Here is a 19,549-nt window from a genome sequence, read left to right as displayed (position 1 = left end):
CCTGAGCCCTGTCTCTCCGCACCCTCAACTGACAAGCAAGATGCTGCCATGGCAAAATTCCAGGCTGTTCAGAGAGATAATAGAAGCAAAAGAATCATGGCTCTAGCCTCAATTCTGGTTTTCAGTGTCTTTCAAAGGCACCTTTATGGGAGAGGTGAATCATACCCACCACGTTAGGGGCAAGGGTGTCTGAGAAAGGTCGTGCTCCCCTTTCCTGCCTCTATAGTATAGACTGACAGTAGGAAGAAGGGTACAGGGAATATCAAGCTAGCTAGTCCCTATTCAATGCCATACTTTCCCTCTGTGAACCTCAAATCAGCAAAATGGGGATATTATCCATATCACAGGGTGAGGATTTTTTGAGGATTAAATCAGATTATTATATGTAATGTTTTTGTCATATCTCTTGCTTTAGAATTTCACTTCAGATCTGCTGACCTGTGAAATGTAAAGAAACATGTAAATGTGAAAAACATGTAAATGTAAAAAAACAAGAAAAAAAATCTTAGAAACAAAACAAAGATCATAGTTGAATTTCTGGATTTCATTGGGTTTTAGTTCTAGTTCCATTAGGAATGTATTCATTCTCCTGAATGCTTTGTCATAGACATTTATGGCATCAATAACAGAAGTTGCAGCTTTAAATGTTTTAAAAAGTAATAGCAGCGGAGCACAAGCATAGTGCAGAGTGATAATGGCTGCCATTTGTTTGGCCCTAGATCATATCAAGGGCTTTCTTTCTCTTTCAGTTATCAGCACAGTTTATGGAAATGTGATAACATCTGAATGAATTTTGATTCAAACCTTAACGAACAAAACTCATCTGCATCTGACTGGAAATTTCAAATAGCTGCATTTCCTAATAGGTCAGTGTCTGTCACATCTATCTCAGTGCCAGGAGTTTACATATCAGGGAGAGAGAATAGCAGAATTCTTAAAAGGTATTGTATGAGTGACCAGGTGACCCTACTGGCCTTCCGAATATATTTTTATATAATACCATGAACCAATGTTAGACTTAGCTCTGAGGTTTCAGAAAAGCTTCCAAAATTATTGAAACTATCCTGTCATAGAATAGATGAAAATGTTTTTGATAGAGCTTTTGTTTATGAACATTTGTGAAAGTTATGGGGCTATCATATAAACTTAATGAGATCCTATTTGAGATCAAGTGAGGTCTGAGTTTATAAATTTACTAATGATCCTAATAAACTCCTAAGGCCAAATTGTCCTAGAGTATGATGCAAGATGGGATTCCAAATTATTTCACTGCATTGGAAGGCTTTTGCAGTAAGTGTTGTGAAATCATGGGTAGAGTGGGACTCTGAAGTTAGACAATTCCAAGTGATTCTCTTCCCAGCTGTTGTAAATTGGTTAACATCTCTGGGCTTCAGACTCCTACATGTAAAATGCAGATGATAAAAAAGATGATGAGGAGGAGGGTGAATGGATGATGGTGATGATGGTGATGATAGATAACACACATCAGGTGCTTACTATATGTAGTCACTGCTCTGGAACTTTCCATGTGCTAACTCATTTAATCTTCAGGACAACCCTTTGAGGTAGGGATCTACAGATTGTTATGAGGATTAAACAAAATAATGGCTACCAAGCAATTAATACCATACTTGCCAGTGGTAAATTCTCATTAATATCTGTCATTATTACTATGATTATGGAATTGGGCTTTTGTTGGAAAACTGAGACATCATTTTTAAAACACCTGACTTGATATTTTGCACACTTACGTGCTCCATAAGCATTAGTTCTTATTTTGTTGATGATTTCTTCTCATTTTATCATTGTTATTCCTCTGTTCACCCAGCCTCCTCAATTGGAATCACACTATCTTCTAAACTTTCTCTCTTCCTGTTAATTAATTCATTCATTAAGTTCTTTATCAAACATTATTAAGTAACAGTTTCTACACCAGGCACAATTCTAAGATTAGATAGTCTGTGAACAAAACAGACAAAAGTTTTCTCCTCATAGTCACTACTTTGAAGCAATATTGAGAAAACCATTTATATAATGTAACTGAGCAAAAGTAGACAAAAAGGAGAAAACAGTAAAACATAAAAAAAGATTTAAAAACATAAAATCAATAAAATAGTATATGAAAGAACATATGGAAAATGACAGAAGAATGATTTCCAGTGGATGCAGATAGATATTTCAAATAAATATAGAGGCAATAAGGCAAGACAATAAATACTAGATTTAAACAAGAAAAAACAAACTGTTTAAAGTAAAAATACAAGCAATATATAGATATGTAAGTGATGATTAAAAGAAACTTTCCAAAGTATAAATTATTGAATGAAAACAGTTACAAACACAGGATCGAAGAAGAAGAGGAGGAGGAGGAGGAGGAGGAGGAGGAGGAGGAGGAGGAGGAGGAGGAGGAGGAGGAGGAGGAGGAAGAATAATTCAAGCAGCAACTCAGAGGGTAATCTGTAAGAGTAAACTAGTTCTTGGCTTCAAGCAGCTACAGGCAACCAGCAGGTACCTCCCTTGACTAAAATCCCTTACTGGGAACTCTGAGCACCCCAGGGAAGATGCTGGGAATCAGGTTTCAGGTCTTGGGAGTTTACCTACATGGGGGGTCCAAATAGCTCTTAAAGATGGGTATAATGGTCAAGCTCCAGGAGATTAGAACCCCTGTGTATCTTCTCAGGAGGCTCCATTGGGGTGAGGGGGTCATTGTATTTTTGTTTTCTAGTGCTTTAGAGTACATTACCATTTGATAAAAATTTTGTTGAAGTAATGAGTGCACATGATTCTAAAGCCAAATGGCAAAAAGGGAGTATCACAGGAAAAAGATTTCTGCTCCAACCCCCACACCAAGTACTGCTCTCCAGAGACTACTACTAATAACCTCGATCTTTCTGTCTTTTTGAACTTAGCTATCTATTTATTTAGGTCATTTGGATAGTCTTTGTTTAATATTTGTAGAACCATCTTTTCTCCCACAACATGGAAGAAAAACAAGAAGGGCCAGGTAAGGAGAAATGTCCTCTTGGACACCAGTCCAGTGTCTCTGCAGTTTGAAGCAGGGGAGCTAGGTGGGAGGCCAAGTCTAAGAGGACGACAAACCCCTCTTTAGATGTCCCAGGAGGCTTTGGGAGCTTTTCAAAGCTTAAATCTGGCAGTTATTTTAGAGGCAACGTTTTTGAAAGTTTTGGAGGTACAACATACCTGCTTACACTGAACCTTGTTGAGATATCTCTGAGGTACTTTGCACATCTCCATCTACTGCTGCACTGAATCTTCTTGTCCCCAACCTGGCCACATGTACAGCAGCATGTACTTATTATGCAGTGTCTAGAGTCTGGAGGAGTTCCATTTACTCTGTCAATCATCTGCATGGCTCTCTCTTTCTTGGTCAAGATGCACCAAGCTAACTTCATTGTAGCCACTTTTCTCTTGATAATTGTCTTGATGAACCAGTGGTTGAAAAATATGGGTCTCATTCTCAGCAGAATTGGATGAGAGACCCTGAAGTATGTTGCACTTACTCTTGGATTGGAGTCACAGTGTCTTGAGAGGTAGGAGTTTTTTTTTTGTTGTTGTTGTTTTGTTTTGTTTTTTGGGGAAAAGTTGGTCCTAATTATCTCAAAATAGTCATTTCCAAAATCCGCCTGATGAGGTAATCATCAGAATGGAATCACACAATACCAGACAAAAATAAAAATAAGCAAAACCAAATGCTAACAAACTAAATTTTAGAAAAATGAAGAAAAGAGATACTGCCTTAGAGTTTTCCTTTCTTATCACATCTTTCTGTAATTTTAATATTAAGTGAATGCTGACATCATAAAATAAGTTAGAATGTGTTCTCTCTGCTTCTATTTGTGGAAGAGATTATAGATAACTGGTATCATTTCTCCTTTAAATGGTCAATATTGAAACCATCTGTGTCTAATGCTTTCTGTTTTGGAAGTTATTCATTACCAATTCAATTTAACAGATAAGTCTATTTTGATGGCCATCAATCCTAGTTTTACAATGACTTCAGTTGACCCTGTCAGGAATTAACCCCATTGATTTTTCCTATTGTTTCCACCTGTTTATTCTCAGAGTTAGTGCACCTGTTGCTGCTCTACACGTTACTTGATTGTTCATTAAAGGCAATTCAAAGAAATCCCATGACCCTGCTATGTTGTTGGTTCATATTTCATTGCTTATTACTAACCTACAATAGGACTAGTGGTGAGGCTTGACATATTCCTATATTTTCCTAAATCAAATTGAATCTTTTCCAAGCTCATAACCCTCCTGGCTGATGAGAAGTTCCATTTGGACTACGCTCTTTTCCCCAGGACGGTTTACAAATCTCAGGGGTGCTATATAAAGTGGAATATTTTGCTATCTCTTGGTATGCTCCTTTTCAACCTTGGATCAGTCCCTTTAAAGTGAATAACTCTGACACAGTTCAACATGGAGATCTTGCCCCGGGGTTCTCAAGGCCATGGTTCTTAGTGTCTTTCCGTCTTCATCTCAGAATCAACGTATTAGAGAACTTTATCCTTTCTGGAGAATTTGTGTGTGTGTGCTGGTCCAACACTCACAGAAACTATGAGACTCATTTTGTTCCCAGGCTCTAGGAAAATTTCCCAAACCTCTTTCCAGCTAAGCTGCCTCTGCTTCCTGCAACTCTAAAAGCATTGACCTCCATGCCAACATCTTTGAGATGATCCCCTATATCCCTGTCAACAAAGGCTTGAAAACAATAGCATTGTGCAAGAAGAGTTCTCTTTATTTGAGGTAGGAAACTTGAGCTTTTGTCCTAGCAAGTAAGCATAAAAAGATGATTATCCTCTTGGAATGGAAAGAAAATACAAAAGTAATAGAAACAAGGACAAAGCACATATGAAGAGCTCAATAAATTCTGGATTCACCTTAACATTTCTAAAATTATTGCAAAATGCTCATATGAACTCAGACTGAGGAAGGTAACAGGTCTCTGTTAGAAGTAGGGAATTGTGCAATGTGAGATTTGGGGAGATTACTGTCTCAAGTCATGTTTTTTTCTGGAATGTAAACTACTGGAAGGACAGTATAATATGGTGGTTAAGAGTGCAAAGTCTGAATAGAGACTATTAGGGTTCAGATTCAGCTCTACCATTTGCTATCTGTAGGACATTGTGCAAATAAGCCTCTGTGTAACTCATTCTCTTTTATAAAAGAGATTATAATAACGTCTCTCTCTCTGGATTGTTAAGAATTTTAAATGAATCGCTATATGCAAAGTATCTAGGACAGTGTCACAAAATAAGTGCTATATAAGCTGAGATAGACTAGCTGTATTGAGGCCATATTGAATGTAAAGATCTCTCGTTACTCAGCTGTGTTTGTTCTTGTTTCAAAAGCTTAGAGACCTTGAAGTTTTAAAACATTAAACAATATTTTACTAAGTTCAAAGTAATGGGTAGCTTAAGTACCAGTGACTACTGGTGTAAATCACTGGTGGCTGGCATGTGTGTGTGTATGTACACATATATTTGCATGACTTGGGAATAGAGTGTGGTCTGTGTGCACCCAGAAAAGCAGGGGTCCAAGAAGAATTAAGGGATCCCAGTAAAAGCACCATCCTGTAGCTATTCTGCTACCCCAGGGATTCCCTTAGTGCTACACATTCCCCAGATGGCAATGCCAACCGTGTCTACTCATCTTTTATTACCAGGAAGGCTCTGTTCTTCTGTGAATTTCCTTTCCATTCATTTCCAAATGAGTTTTCTGATATGAGCATTGTTGAATATGCACAAGAAAGAGCAAGATAGAGGCAGCAGGTATGAGTGTGGCTAGATTTGCATAAGTATAAATACAGTATATGTATCCATATTTAAATGATATAATGATAATATTGTGTTGCCATCTCAGAATGAAAGCTAATTAATTCAGCTATTGAGATGATAATGATTTCTTTCTCAGTTAATACCAGAGTTAAAACACACACACACACACACACAAAAAAAAAAAAAAACCCTGCAGAATTGTTCTATGCACCATTCCTTTGACTCATCTTGGAATAAGGAGTTTTGTTCTGTTAAGTATTGAGCTGTCTATCAGTATCTATGACAGTTTTAAAGGGAATCATTCCTGGGAGGAGCTGAAGTTTAGTACTACAAAGACTGAATCATGAAGGTTAGGTTGTTCACTGAGCTCATGATTTGATACAAGGGAAAATGGGTCTCTTTTTTCAGCCTCTTTTAAAATGCATTCTTTGGTATTTGCACTGTCAGTATCAATCCTGATCTGAAGCACAAAGTCTTTTTTTAGACTTTATTTGGCTGGATTTGACATTTAAGAAAACGTTATACCTCTCTCCTACTGAAATTTACACCAGCTGACAAATTCACAAGCAAGTCTATGACTTTTTTTAACCTTGACAAGTCTAACTTTTCTTCAGCCTCTGTTTTCATAGTAAGTTACCAAAGTCTAGAGTGTTCTCTCCCTGTCCTGCTTTCTATCCTCTCCCAATCCAGTTCAGGCATCTAACACCTCTTAGCTCACGATGGTAGTCATCCTGACTTCCCAGTCTCCCCTCTCCAAGCTTTCTAGCTTCAGGGATTCTTCCCTGTATGCAGGTTAGGTTATACCTCCCTGTCCATCTCTTTAATGACTGCTCTCTATTTGGTGAAGACTCAACTCCTTTGCTTGGCCTTTAAGGGAATTTAATCACATCCTTTTCCCCTTACATCCTCTAACCATCTCTCACTAGTGCCCCCACACTCTACCCTTCTACCATGCTCCAAGTTCCTTGGAATTTCTGAAACACCCTTACTTTGCCCATTTCCCAGAATGTCTTTCCTCCCCCTTGGTCCATGTTTCAAAGTCCCACTTATTCTCCAAGGCCTTTCTCAAATCCCTACTTCTCTGATTCCCCCTACTTGGAATTAATTAGGGTCACTTTAAGCCCATGTAATGCCTTTTCTTCCAGACACTTATTTTTTCCGTGTTGGGAAATCATCATATTATACTTACTTTATCATAGCAGTTTTTTGCCTGCTTCTGAAAAATTGTCATGATAAATATGCAAATTTCTATGTAATTTGCAATGTAATTGCTGCCCCTCTTCCCTAAACATGACACAACCTTTACAAGCATATGTCATGCCATGAAATAATCACTTTTGCTTCTATAGGTCAATAATTTATTATTTAATTGGTTATCTAATCAGTCTATCTTGTATTATGCTGTGAATTTACTTCTTCATCATCCCACTAAGTTGGAATCTGCAGATAGCAATGTCTTATTCATCTTGTTATCTCCCAGGTCAGAGCATGTGTTAACTTTCTCTTATGACTCAAGGGAGGCAATCTTAGTAAACTTGTTAGGAGTATGAACTTTAGAGTAAGACTTCCTGGGTTTGAACCCTCCCAGTCCACTCATTAAACGTGATCATGACCAAGAATTTATTAACTTCTTTGTACCTTTTTTCCTTCATTTATAATATGGGAGGATGTAATATCATCTTCATCATAAAATTTATATAAAAATTAAATACTGAAATGGAGGTAAAGTGGCCAGAACAATAGCTAGTAAATACTTAATAAATTTTAGAAATTATTCTAACAGTCTGTTAAAATATGAGGTACTCTTGTCTCAGTTATGACATGAAGACACTGGTTGCTACATTCAATAGTGAGCCCATCATGTAGAAATTCACAGTGGATATTCAAGGACCAGTTAAACATCTCACTTATTTTGAGGATACAAATAAATCAGCAGTTGGAAATTATAGAAAGGTCTTATAATATTTTTTAAGACAGAGAGAGAATTTTTTAATATTTATTTTTTAGTTTTAGGTGGACACAACATCTTTATTTTATTTTTATATGGTGCTAAGGATCAAACCCAGCACCCCGCGCATGCCAGGTGAGCGCGCTACCACTTGAGCCACATCCACAGCCCCTCTTAAAATATTTTGAAGCATGCAATTAGTGTTCTATGAATCTTTCATCCCCATAGCAAAGGTGCCACAACTGGTATGTGTAGTACCTTTGTGAGAATTAGAAAAATGTGTCCCTTCCTCGGTAAAATATATACATAAAGACATCCTGCTTCTCCAGGCCCAGAGAAAGTATCTACAACAGGATCATTTGAGAATATTGTTGCATCCCTCCTGAAATTGAGGGATGTAAGGTTTGGTGTCTATCATTTACCTGAGAAATTGAAAGGCAGGTGGCTGACCATTTATGGATAAGTGGGAGAGATTTATCTGTTCCATAGAGTTTGTTGCATCAGAGAAAGTCAGCATTAGATTATCATAAGTCCATGCCAAGAGTACCACAGAGTTAGGCCTCAGTATAACCAGTGTGGAGTGAACTGCCAAATTCCTAGGTGCTGGAGAAGGGAATACAAGCCATGGGACAGAATAGAAACTTATTTGCTCTGATCAAGGAAGTACCGAAGAAAGAATCCCAATGATAGAAGGAGCTCTTTAGAGAACCCAACCCAAGGAAGAAGAATCAACTTTAAAACTTGTTAAGGATAACCAGCTTATGACACTACAGTACTTCCCACTCTCCACAGATGATATATGTTCCATGACCCCCCAATAGATGCCTGAAAACATGGATAGTATCAGACCCTATGTGCACTATACATAACATGCCTGTGGTGAAGTTCAGTTTATAAATTGGGCATAGGAAGATATTGCCAACAATAACTAATAATAAAATATAACAATTGTAACAATATCCTGTAATAAAAGTTAAGTGAATGTAGTCTCTTTCTCAAATGCCACTGGGTGGGGGTAGTATATAGGGTGGATATGATAGCCAAGGGCTGAGTCACATACTGAGTGGCATGGAATGAAACTGCAAGATTTCATCACACCACTCAGAACAGCATGCGATCTGAAACTTGTGAGTTGTTTATTTCTGAAATTTTCCACTAATACTTTCAGACTGTGGTTGATCACGGGTAACCAAACCTCAGGAAGTGAAACTATGGATAAGAGTATAGGACTATGTACCAAGCAATTAAGCATTTTCCTGTCACTTCTCCCTTGCCTCCCACAATCTTCTCTCTCTTCACCAATCCCCCTGACACTGGAGGTGTCAGAAACTGTGGTTAACCAGATAGAGGAAAATAGGAGAAGTGGGACATGGGGAAAAGGAGAAGCAAAAGATGAAGCCTGTCACACTCCTTTTCTGACTCTACCCATCTTAACCGTAATAGGCTGAAGCTGTGCTCCAGTTTCTCAGGGGAGACGTTTGCTTTTAAATCAAGGTTGGCATTTTTATTATTATGACAGATTGGCAACATAGTAACATGAATACAACTTTCTCCCTAACTGCTTGATAAACACCAAAACACTGTCCCAGACTTGGATCATTGCTCTCTTCCTGTCCTGACTTCTCCATCCAAGACTGACCATTCTCTGTGTCTGCTGGGCCCCAGCATAACCTCCTGGTAGAACCTGTGCAATGCTTAATTTCGTGTGTTTAATTGTGGGTATGTCTTTGCTTTCAGTCAACCTTTACACTCTTGGAATTGAGGGATTAATTTTTTGCTTAGAGAGCACAAGTACCAACACTCGCTGGCATAAAATTGTCCCTCCATAAAGATCTATGAAAGTAATTTATCATGCCATACGAACTGGTAGTTTTCTAAGAGAGACTATAATTCAAACTTGTCTTTATTTTTTTGAGAGGTAAATTAAAAAAAATAGCAACCTTCTTAACACGGTGTAATTGAAAGTACCTTTTGTTATAGGGGTACTCAAGGAGTGCCTGGGTGCTGGCTCTCCAGCAGTTCATGAGAAAACATTCTGGCATCTCTGGCTCCAGATGTGTTTTCCTGAGTGGTTAGGGGCCTTTTGACATTCTTCAGTGTTTCTTCCACAGGTTTCTTCAGGAGAAGCATTACCAAAAATGCTGTGTACAAGTGTAAAAATGGGGGCAACTGTGTGATGGATATGTACATGCGAAGGAAGTGCCAGGAGTGTCGGCTAAGGAAGTGCAAAGAGATGGGAATGTTGGCTGAATGTATGTATACAGGTATTCACTTCAAGCAATTAAATTCCACTAAAAATCTCTTAAGGAGGCAGATGCCAGGTAAAAATCATATCGCAAGAATGATACTTCACATATTAAAGAGGGAATCTGCTGAGCCATTTAAGTTCTTGAAAAGGGTCATGAACCACTGAAATTGTCCAAACGTCATCTAAAGAGCATCTTGTTCACCTGAAAGAAATGACTGTTGTTTGTTGTTCTTTGTTGTAAGGAACTATACATGGAGTGAAGTGTCTTTAACATGCAGTTTAAATAACATGCTTAATATGCTACAAAGAATGACAGTCTGAAAGTCTCCTCCAAATTTGATTTTAATCTACTCCTTCTTTATTACTTAATTAACATAAAATTTATAGTTGTGGGAAAAAAGTAAGAATGCTTCATAGGGTATAGCCACCTCTGAATGGTCTAAATAGAGTTTTAAACCAAGTCATTTTATTAAGAATCCATTTTCTCCTAGTGCAGCTTTGAACCAATTTGTATAGGTTTACACAGGAAATTAACTACCCTGAGTTTTAATATAATTTTGTCCTTCAATCTGATAAAGAGACACTGTATTAACTGCTGGCTTTGTGAGGGACCGCGATCTTCATCAAAAACTGGAATGCATGTTAGTATATAACATAATTAATTTTTCATTCTGCAAATGCTACAGAGCACTCAGATTCTGAGATATGTCCTGTTCCTCCTCAAAACACAAATAGACAAACAAATGTCACCAAGGGGACGATGGCATTCAGGGAGGGAATGCCACATGAAATAAAAGCCTGTGGAAGGTGACTCCAGTTCTATTGTTCCAGTTTTATTGTTCCCAAATAGTACAGGCAACTGGGATGGACCCAGAAAAATAATGTATGCAGGAGAAGGGAAAATAGGTCTGTGTAAATAATCCAGCTCTAGGTGGATGAAAGTTTTATAGTGGCTGATCCCAATCTTATTTTAGCATACATGAAACAAGATCCCAAGCAGGGGCTGCTGCTGGAATCCAATCTTGCAATGGAAATAGTTTGATACTGCGTGGTTCATGTTGCTCATCACTTAAATATGAACTTGCTCCAGTTGAAGCTCCAAAGACATTTTGTATGAGTCCCTCTATAAAAGTCTATAATATAATTTATGAACATAAACTTTTTCAGTAACAGATATAGATATTTCATAAATCTATAAAATAAATTTCCTGCACAAAGAACATTCTGGAACTTCATTTTCACTTAAGTAAATAACTTAAGTGTGAACATGGAAGATTGTTCTACATTTTTTTATAGCTTTGTTTAAGTGTAAATCAGTTATGATATTGTATGAGCATTTAAAACCATTTTTTTTTCAGGCATCTTGCTTGATAGTCAGATTTCCATCACAATAAAAAGTACTTGAGATCATTTAACTTATAAAGAGAAAAGGCTTATTTTGGGTCACAGTTTTGGGGGTTCCAGTTCATGATCTGTGGGACTCATTGCTTTTAGGCCTCTGGTTGGGGTACCCAGTGGCAGCGGTGGAGAGGCAGGCGGAGGAAATTGCTCACCTCATGACCAGAAATCAAAAGAGAAAAAGGGAGGAAAGGGCCCTACAAGCCCCCTTGAGGGCACACTCCCAATACCCTAAGGACCTTCCTCTAGGCCCCACTTTCTAAGGGTTCCACTGCCTCCCAAGGGCATATACTAGAGACCCAGCCTTTAACACCTGGGTCTTCTGGGGACATTTAACATCCAAACTATAGCATTTCTTGAGTTATTTTAATATTTAACTATAATTTCAATAATTTATATAGTTATAGAAATTGATAAGATTTTGTTTTCCTAAAGGATGTTAATATTTGTTTTACTCAACAAATTTAAATGTGAACACAAATATACTTCTTATGGCATAGTATATAACATGTATCAAAATAATATTAATCTATTTTGAATTAACGACTTTCCAGATCCCCTAGATTAGGAATGGGGAGATTGTCATTCACCTTTTTATTGATTGTCTTGCATTGTATATAATGCTTTAATATCACAAATTCTTCATATAAAAGCCATCATTAAAAAATGATTTGATTACACTTAATCTACAAAAAAAATCAGAGGTGGATATTATTTGCATTTTACAGATGAAGAAATTGAGATTCACAGAGGTTAAACTTCTTATTCAAGGTCAAGTCTTTAAATCTCAGCCTTCTGTTTTTAAATATCTAAAGAGCTGGAATTAGTTCCTTGCCAAGTTGCACAGATTGTCTGAGCCAATCATACAACTATTTCATGACCACACACCTAACAGAACTTTCTGTGATTGATAAAGTCCCTACGTTCATTTTTTCAGGCTTGTTAACTGAAATTCAGTGTAAATCTAAACGACTGAGAAAAAATGTGAAGCAGTATGCAGATCAGACCATTAATGAGGACAGCGAAGGACGGGACTTGCGACAAGTGACCTCAACGACTAAGTCATGCAGGGTAATAACATGCAGTGGTGTCTGCCAAAGCCAGCAGGAGTCTAGCGCTCTGGCTGGGAGACTCAGATTAGAGCCATAGCCACAGCAGAATTCCCATTTCCATTTTGCCTTAAAATGGATCCCTTCTTTTTTTTTTAATCAAGAGAAAAATACATGCTTTGTTGAAAAAATTCAAATAATAGCAATGTATAAGGTGAAAAGTGAAAGTTTTTATTCTGAAAAGGGCCAAAGAGAATTTCATCCATTTTTTTTTTTTTATTTTTTAGTTGTAGTTGGACACAATACCTTTATTTTATTCATATATTTTTATGCGGTGCTGAGGATCAAACTCAGGGTCTTGCGCGTGCAAGGTGAGCGCTCTACCTCTGAGCCACAACCCCAGCCCCAATTTCATCCATTTTTACTTTTTCAAAATATATTATCTTGTATTCATCTTGGAAAAAAATAATTTTATAGAAAAATATTATTCTTTTAAAAAAATTTTAAAATATTTATTTTTTAGTTATAGGTGGAAACAATATCAATATTTTATTTTTATGTGGTAATGAGGATTGAACCCAGTGCCTCACACATGCTAGGCGAGCGCTCTACCTCTGAGCCACAACCCCACCCCCCAAAAAAATATTATTCTTCCCTAGTGTTTCATCAGCAACACTTTTTGGTATAAGGAAACAAAGAGTTGACACAGTTATTCATATTCCTTAAAAGATGCTATCAAGAGGGAAAGAAATGTTTGAGATCTGAATTGTCCTGATTGACGACTCTCTGTTTTGGGGATCAGCAAACCTTTTCCCCCCTGTTAAGTGCCAGATATTTGGGGATTTTGTCACATAGTCTCTATCACAACTATTTGACTCTTTCATTTTAGTGCAAAACCAGCATAGACAATACATCAACAAAAGAGTGTGGCCATGTTTCAATAAAAATTTATTTACCAAAGTAGGTAGTTTGGTCCATGAGCCAGTTTGTCAACATCTGCATATAGAATAATAAGCTTAGCTGGAGTCTCCATTTTCATGCAGGAACATTTCCTTACTTTTGATTAAACCTTGAACTTCCCCTGACCTTCAATGTGAAGGGGCTTAATAGGCTTTCATGTGCACACTATAAGTTATTCTTAAGAAATACATGAAAGGCATATTTTGTTATACATATTTTCTAGATAGGAAAATGAGTAACTTGAAACAAATGTAAGGAAGAATGATATTGCCTGCCCCAAGACCCACAGAAAGCTCTTAATTACACACTATATTAAGCTTCATAGTTCCTGCTGTACTTAGGGCATTTCTCAATACTTTGCTATCAGTTCACTCCAAGTGAATGCACATATAGGAAGAATGACTTATAACCGCCCTCCCTAACACCTTTTATTTTCTTGCCAGTGTAGGAGAAAAATGAACTCACCCCAGATCAACAGAATCTTCTACATTATATTATGGATTCATATAGCAAACAGAGGATGCCTCAGGAAATCACAAATAAAATTGTATGTATAATACTTAAAAAATATATTTCTTTAAAGTTAATGTTTTCTGGAGCTTTTATTACCTTGGATGTGAAATTTTTATATGGGTATGTTACTTGAAATAATTCAAACTAAAAATTTAAGTTCTAAATTTAAACTTTTAGCAGCATTAAGCAATTAAAAAGGAAGAAGTCACACATCTATCTTGTTAATAGTTGCTCTCCAAAGATCTGAGAAATATGAGCTGGGTTTTAAAATTTCATTATCACAATTTTGTTTTCCTTTAGTCTAATGATTTTATATTGATTTATCCTTTTTTCTATCTATTTATTAATCATTTGCTTTTTTCTTAAAATTTAGTTAAAGGAAGAATTCAGTGCAGAAGAAAATTTTCTCATTTTAACAGAAATGGCTACCACTCATGTACAGATTCTTGTAGAATTCACAAAAAAACTTCCAGGTAGTATTTTTTAAATAATAAAAGCTAATATTTATTGAGTGTTTATTTGCCACAGATTATATTGATCACTTTACATATAATGGGTTTGTTTTTTTTTTTTTTGAGTCTCAAACATTCCTTTGGGATCAGATCTTTTATCACTATTACTGTTGGCAGGTACCTTTACATGTAGTCACTTCTCTGCTATGCTGTATAATATTCTTGTGACACTGAGTGTAGGGCAGATATATTTATTGTGTGATGAGAATCATCTCACATCCTATTCGTATATAACCATTATAGACATGAAAAATTAGAGTTATAAAGGGTATTTAATATCACTTATAAAGATTCTTCCAAATCAATAGAAATTGGGACTTTGTAAAGTTGTCATTCATCCACTTGTTCATCCAATAAGTAATTGTTGATACTTACTCTGTAAGTATCTAAATGCTTAGCTGCTTAGCTATTACCTTCAAGAAAAGTGGTTACAGGCTATTAAAACATGCACGCATACACACATACACACAAAATGAGCTGTTAGAACAGAGAGGGAACAGTTACTCATTGTGTCTGAGAAAGACAGGGAGACTTCAGAGAGAATTATATTTGTGTTGAATAGAACACAAAGGAGGTTTTCAGTTGGCATGGAGAGGAGCTTTCCAAGTTGAGAGATCTTATGAGAAGGTAATGAGGCAATAACAAGAACAGGATTGTTAAGAGATGGGAGAGGAAATTCAGTGTGACAATAACATGATGTCTGTGGTGGACTCCTTCATTTGACAGTAAAGCAAGTTGGTACAGATGACAAGGACCTAACTAAGGAATTTAATCCTTGCCACCCCCCCCCCCAGGGTGATGAAGACATTTTGATGGCTTCTCATTTTGTAGAGAGGGAAATGATACAATTTTTCTTGTACGAAGGTGGTTTTATCAGGGTCATAAAAGATGGATTTGAATAGGAAGGGATGGGAGCTGAGAGGACCAGCTAGTAGGCTATTGCACAAGACCTGTCAAGAGGGCTTGAAATAAAGCAATAACAGTGGGAGAGGGAAGAGGAACAAAATGAAGACAGATGCAAAATGACAGGACTTGGTGAACAGTGTACATGTTAGGTAAAGGAGAGGGACTTATCAACAGTCCTGTCTGTGGTGCAGCACAGAAACTAGAATGCGGGAGTCTTATCTTCTAGCCTAAAATTCTTTCTGCTGCATTATCAGTGCCCTCTAATCTAATCAGTTGAAATTGTTACAGTGTTTTAAATTAAGAAAAAATTTTTAGTGTATCAAATCCCTGGTTTTAAAGAGTATAATAGATACCTTGCAAAACTCTGTAATGTAAATTACTGCTGTTCTGTCATAAGATTTTAATTTGGTATGTTAATTTGCCCTCTTTTGTCAGCATTATGCTATTATTTTATTAAATGTGTCACAGGAAGAAGTCTACATAAAACTAATAAAATGTGGGGAGAAAGTTCTTGTTATCATTGAAACATTGATATTCTTTCATTTCTTTGTTAGCAATGAAAGATAAACTTAATTTGCTATAGCTAATTAATTCAAAGGCAATCTTGATCAAAAAACAGGATTACATAAAAGTGAAAACTGTATGTGCTGGGAGGAGCTGAGAAAAGGAAAGAAATGTGATATTTTTGGTTACTTATGGGAAAGGATTTTTCAGTTCAAATGGTCAGTTGGTCTTGAATCAAGAAATAATTGAAGACAAAGAAATCTTATTCATACGAAGGTAGCTTACATGAAAGCAATGGCTATATATTAACATTTCTTCAAAATTCTCAGTGCCTAGCCTAGTTCCTGAGGGAGAGTACATTTAATGTATATTCAATGAGTAAAGCAGAAGGAAAACAATACAAATACAGGAGAAAATATGATGCAAAAAAAATAAACCCTCAAGAAGGAAAAATTATTTTAAAACAATTGCAGAAATTACAATGTTATTATATTCAACAATATAACATCAATACTGAAAGGGTATTTTCAGAAGATTCCAGTTGAGTGTTTCCCTTTAGTTCCTTGAGCAGAGCCTGTGTCAGGCTCTGTCCAGGGTGCTGGAGACCCAGAGGGAAGTAGAGCATGGCTCCTTCTCTCAAAGGAGCTCTTGGATACTCCAAGATAATAATGTTTTTTTTGTTTGTTTGTTTTTTTTTTTTTTTGGTGGTATGTGGGATTGAACAGCCCAGGGGTGCTCTATCACTGAGCCACATCACCAGCCCTCTTAATTTTTATTTTGAATCAGGGTCTCAAAAATTGGTCAGACTGACCTTAAACTTGTGATCTTTCTGCCTCAGCCTCCCAAATCACTGGAATTACAGTGCACTTGGCAGGATAATGACTCTTAATCATTAGCATTGCTGTCTTCTTTAAATTTTGGTTGCTATTTAATTCCTTCCTAAGCCATGTAGATCCTAATGGTATTAATTACCTCTATTAATGTGTGTGTGTGTGTGCACGTGTGTGTGTGTGTGTACCAGCATGCACACAAATTTGTGTTTTTCCCTCTTTGATTCAATCATTCAATTATCCAACAAATAATTTTCAGGTACCTATGATGTGCCAGTCATTGTGGATACAACAGTAATAAAACAGATAAAAATCTGTGCCCAAAGAAGTTTGTACTCCAATAGACATGGCAGACAATGAACAAATAAGCAAATAAACCTATAATATCATGTCGGGTGGTGGTAAGTTCAATGAACAGATATAAACCAGGTAGGGATTAGTGAGTGCTGGGGAGACTATTTTAGTAGGGTACCCCTAAAACAGAGATCTGATGGCACTGATGGAGTGGAGCATGGATGTATCAGGGAAGAGCATTCATCCCCGAGCAAATGCAGGCTCATGGGTTCATAGCAGAACCAGGTTGTCAGTGTGGCTGATGCACAAAGAATGAAGGAAGAAGAAGAGAATAAGGTCAGAGAGGGTGTTGGGACTTTACCACACATGCCTGGATAAGGACTTTGCCTTTTCCAGGTGGTTTTATATGCCTTCAGGCTGGTGATTTGTTCCTATATTAGTCTGTTTTCCTCTATTTTGTATGATAAGTCTTAAACTCAGAGAAGATACCTAAATTTGACTCTGATAGAATTTTGGTGGAGGAATGCTACTCGTTCTCTAAATTTTGACTAAAGACCCATGATATGCATTAAAAATTTTTTTTTCTAGCTGTGGATGCTTTCATTCTTCAGAGTTGACTCTGCACAACTAAACTAATGACTCAAAGATAATCTGCCAGCCTCTTGTTTCTTAGGGTTGACTCATTTGAATTGGTCTGTCTCAGCCAGGTATTTGGCATGGTCTTGACAACTCCTTTTGCCTAACTTGTCCAATAAATCCTACTTAATGAAGATAAAAGTCAGCTTCTATTTTGGGGAGTACAAGAAATACTCAGTGAACTCAAGCTAAATACCCAATCACAAAACAATTATAAAATTGCTTTATAGAAATGTTTTATCAATGGTGATGGTGGTGGTGATAAAATCTTAATATACATATAAAATGTGAAATATTATACAAACAACTCCTTGATTCTGATTTGATTATCATCTGTACTCAGGATTTCAGACTTTGGACCATGAAGACCAAATTGCTTTGCTAAAAGGGTCTGCGGTTGAAGCTATGTTCCTCCGGTCAGCTGAGATTTTCAATAAGAAACTGCCAGCTGGACATGCTGACCTATTGGAAGAAAGAATTCGAAAGAGTGGTAAGTGATTTGCTTAATGGTAAAGAGTTTGTTTCTGCAACTAAACATTGGTATATCCCAGGAAGGCAGGCTCTTATCTGTCTTATGCAACATTATATGTCCATCATGCCTAGCATGAAGAATGGCACTAAAAAAATGGGTCTTTTGGAGTCTTGGTACAAAAATCTGTTTTGTAATAGCAAAATACTAAAAATTTTCTCTTTACTGCATTAAGATGAGATGTTAAAGGAAGGCTTTTGAAAAGACTGAAAAATTAGTCTGATTAAAAAAATAACAGAGGAGCTGAGTTTATTCATTACAGAAATATTTATTTATTCAAAAATTTCAGGTGAAATAGACTAGATTCCAGCTACTATTATCCAATTTTCCATCACTATTCAAAATAAAATGAGACACATTTACAATGGCAATTTTTATATATCATTTACTGGGTTCCAGATTCTGTTCTAAATAGTTTTCATATGATTTCATTAAATTTTTTAAAAAAATCCTCTGATATGAGTACTATTATTGTTTCTGTTTTTACAGATGAGGAAAGTGAGCTAGAAAGAATTTAAATAACTTTCCCAGAGATGGATAGGAAATCTGACTTCAGAAGTCATGTGTCTTTTTTTTTTTTTCTTTTCACAATGGCAGAAGTTAAACTCAGGTCCTTGCATGTGCAAGGCCACAAGCCATGCATCTTAATCTCTATATTGCACTGCCTTTCAAGAGACGAAAGGAAATAATAACACATGTAACTCAGTTTAACTTATTATGTAGTAATACTGTGACAGAGAGGATCAAGAAATATTGAGATGAGTTTCTAGAAATTCTGAGCAATTTGTCTTAGGAGAACCTTAAAATAGAATATGTTCTTATTTTCCTTAAGGACTTTATGTCTGAGTTGGGGGAGGAGGGCAAATGAGATGAGATGACTTCTCAAAATCTTATCATTCTTTGATTGGTTGGAATAAGTTTAAAGACTTTTGAAAGTATTTTAGAATAGAGATGGGAATGAGAGTGTTCAGGCTATTCTGCATCTGTGATAGTGATATAAATAAGCTAATTGAAGGATCGAAAAGTATTTTTTAAAAAGCTGTCTTTCCATAGTCATTATGTTTTCTCCTCTTGGTCAAAAACTGAAAATTTTTTAAAAAATCCCTGTTCTGTGTTACCAAACACACAAACAAAACAAAACAAAATCTAGAAGTAGAATTACATCACCAGTAGAGTTTAAAAAAACATACCTTTTAAAGATGCATTGTTCTTACACATCCACTGATGTATTGGTTTAACAAATATTTAAGGGCAAGTATTAGTTTAGGCTACTGAATATAAATAGATGATTTCTCTTATGTAGAAAACTGTGACTTTCACCTGTGATGGATTAAAAACCTCATTTGCTTAACTCAGCCGTTTTTTAGGTTCTGGCTTCCATGGACTGTGGCAGGGCCCTCTTTAAAAAAAATCCATGAGTC

The 19,549-nt window shown here is 36.5% G+C and overlaps 1 protein-coding gene across 5 annotated transcripts in view; it reads left to right on the top strand.

The window, feature by feature from the left end:
• The window catches only part of Nr1h4 (nuclear receptor subfamily 1 group H member 4), a 63,241-nt gene that overhangs the window by 22,750 nt on the left and 20,942 nt on the right, over positions 1 to 19,549 (top strand). For 2 of the 5 annotated variants that reach the window (XM_027928507.2, XM_027928487.3), the window contains exons 3-7: positions 9,861 to 10,001; positions 12,333 to 12,466; positions 13,853 to 13,951; positions 14,291 to 14,390; positions 17,943 to 18,089. In XM_027928507.2, the coding sequence (XP_027784308.2) occupies positions 9,861 to 10,001; positions 12,333 to 12,466; positions 13,853 to 13,951; positions 14,291 to 14,390; positions 17,943 to 18,089 (621 nt within the window). Of the gene's footprint in view, positions 1 to 9,860; positions 10,014 to 12,332; positions 12,467 to 13,852; positions 13,952 to 14,290; positions 14,391 to 17,942; positions 18,090 to 19,549 lie in introns of all 5 variants that reach the window. The other 3 variants (XM_027928498.2, XM_027928481.3, XM_034635772.2) reach the window with 2 other exon arrangements.

This window comes from Marmota flaviventris, chromosome 3 (genome assembly GCF_047511675.1).
Source record: "Marmota flaviventris isolate mMarFla1 chromosome 3, mMarFla1.hap1, whole genome shotgun sequence".
NCBI classification, from domain to species: Eukaryota; Metazoa; Chordata; class Mammalia; order Rodentia; family Sciuridae; genus Marmota; species Marmota flaviventris.
Note: the sequence above shows the minus strand (reverse complement) of the source record. Positions and strands in the feature narration are given on the sequence as shown.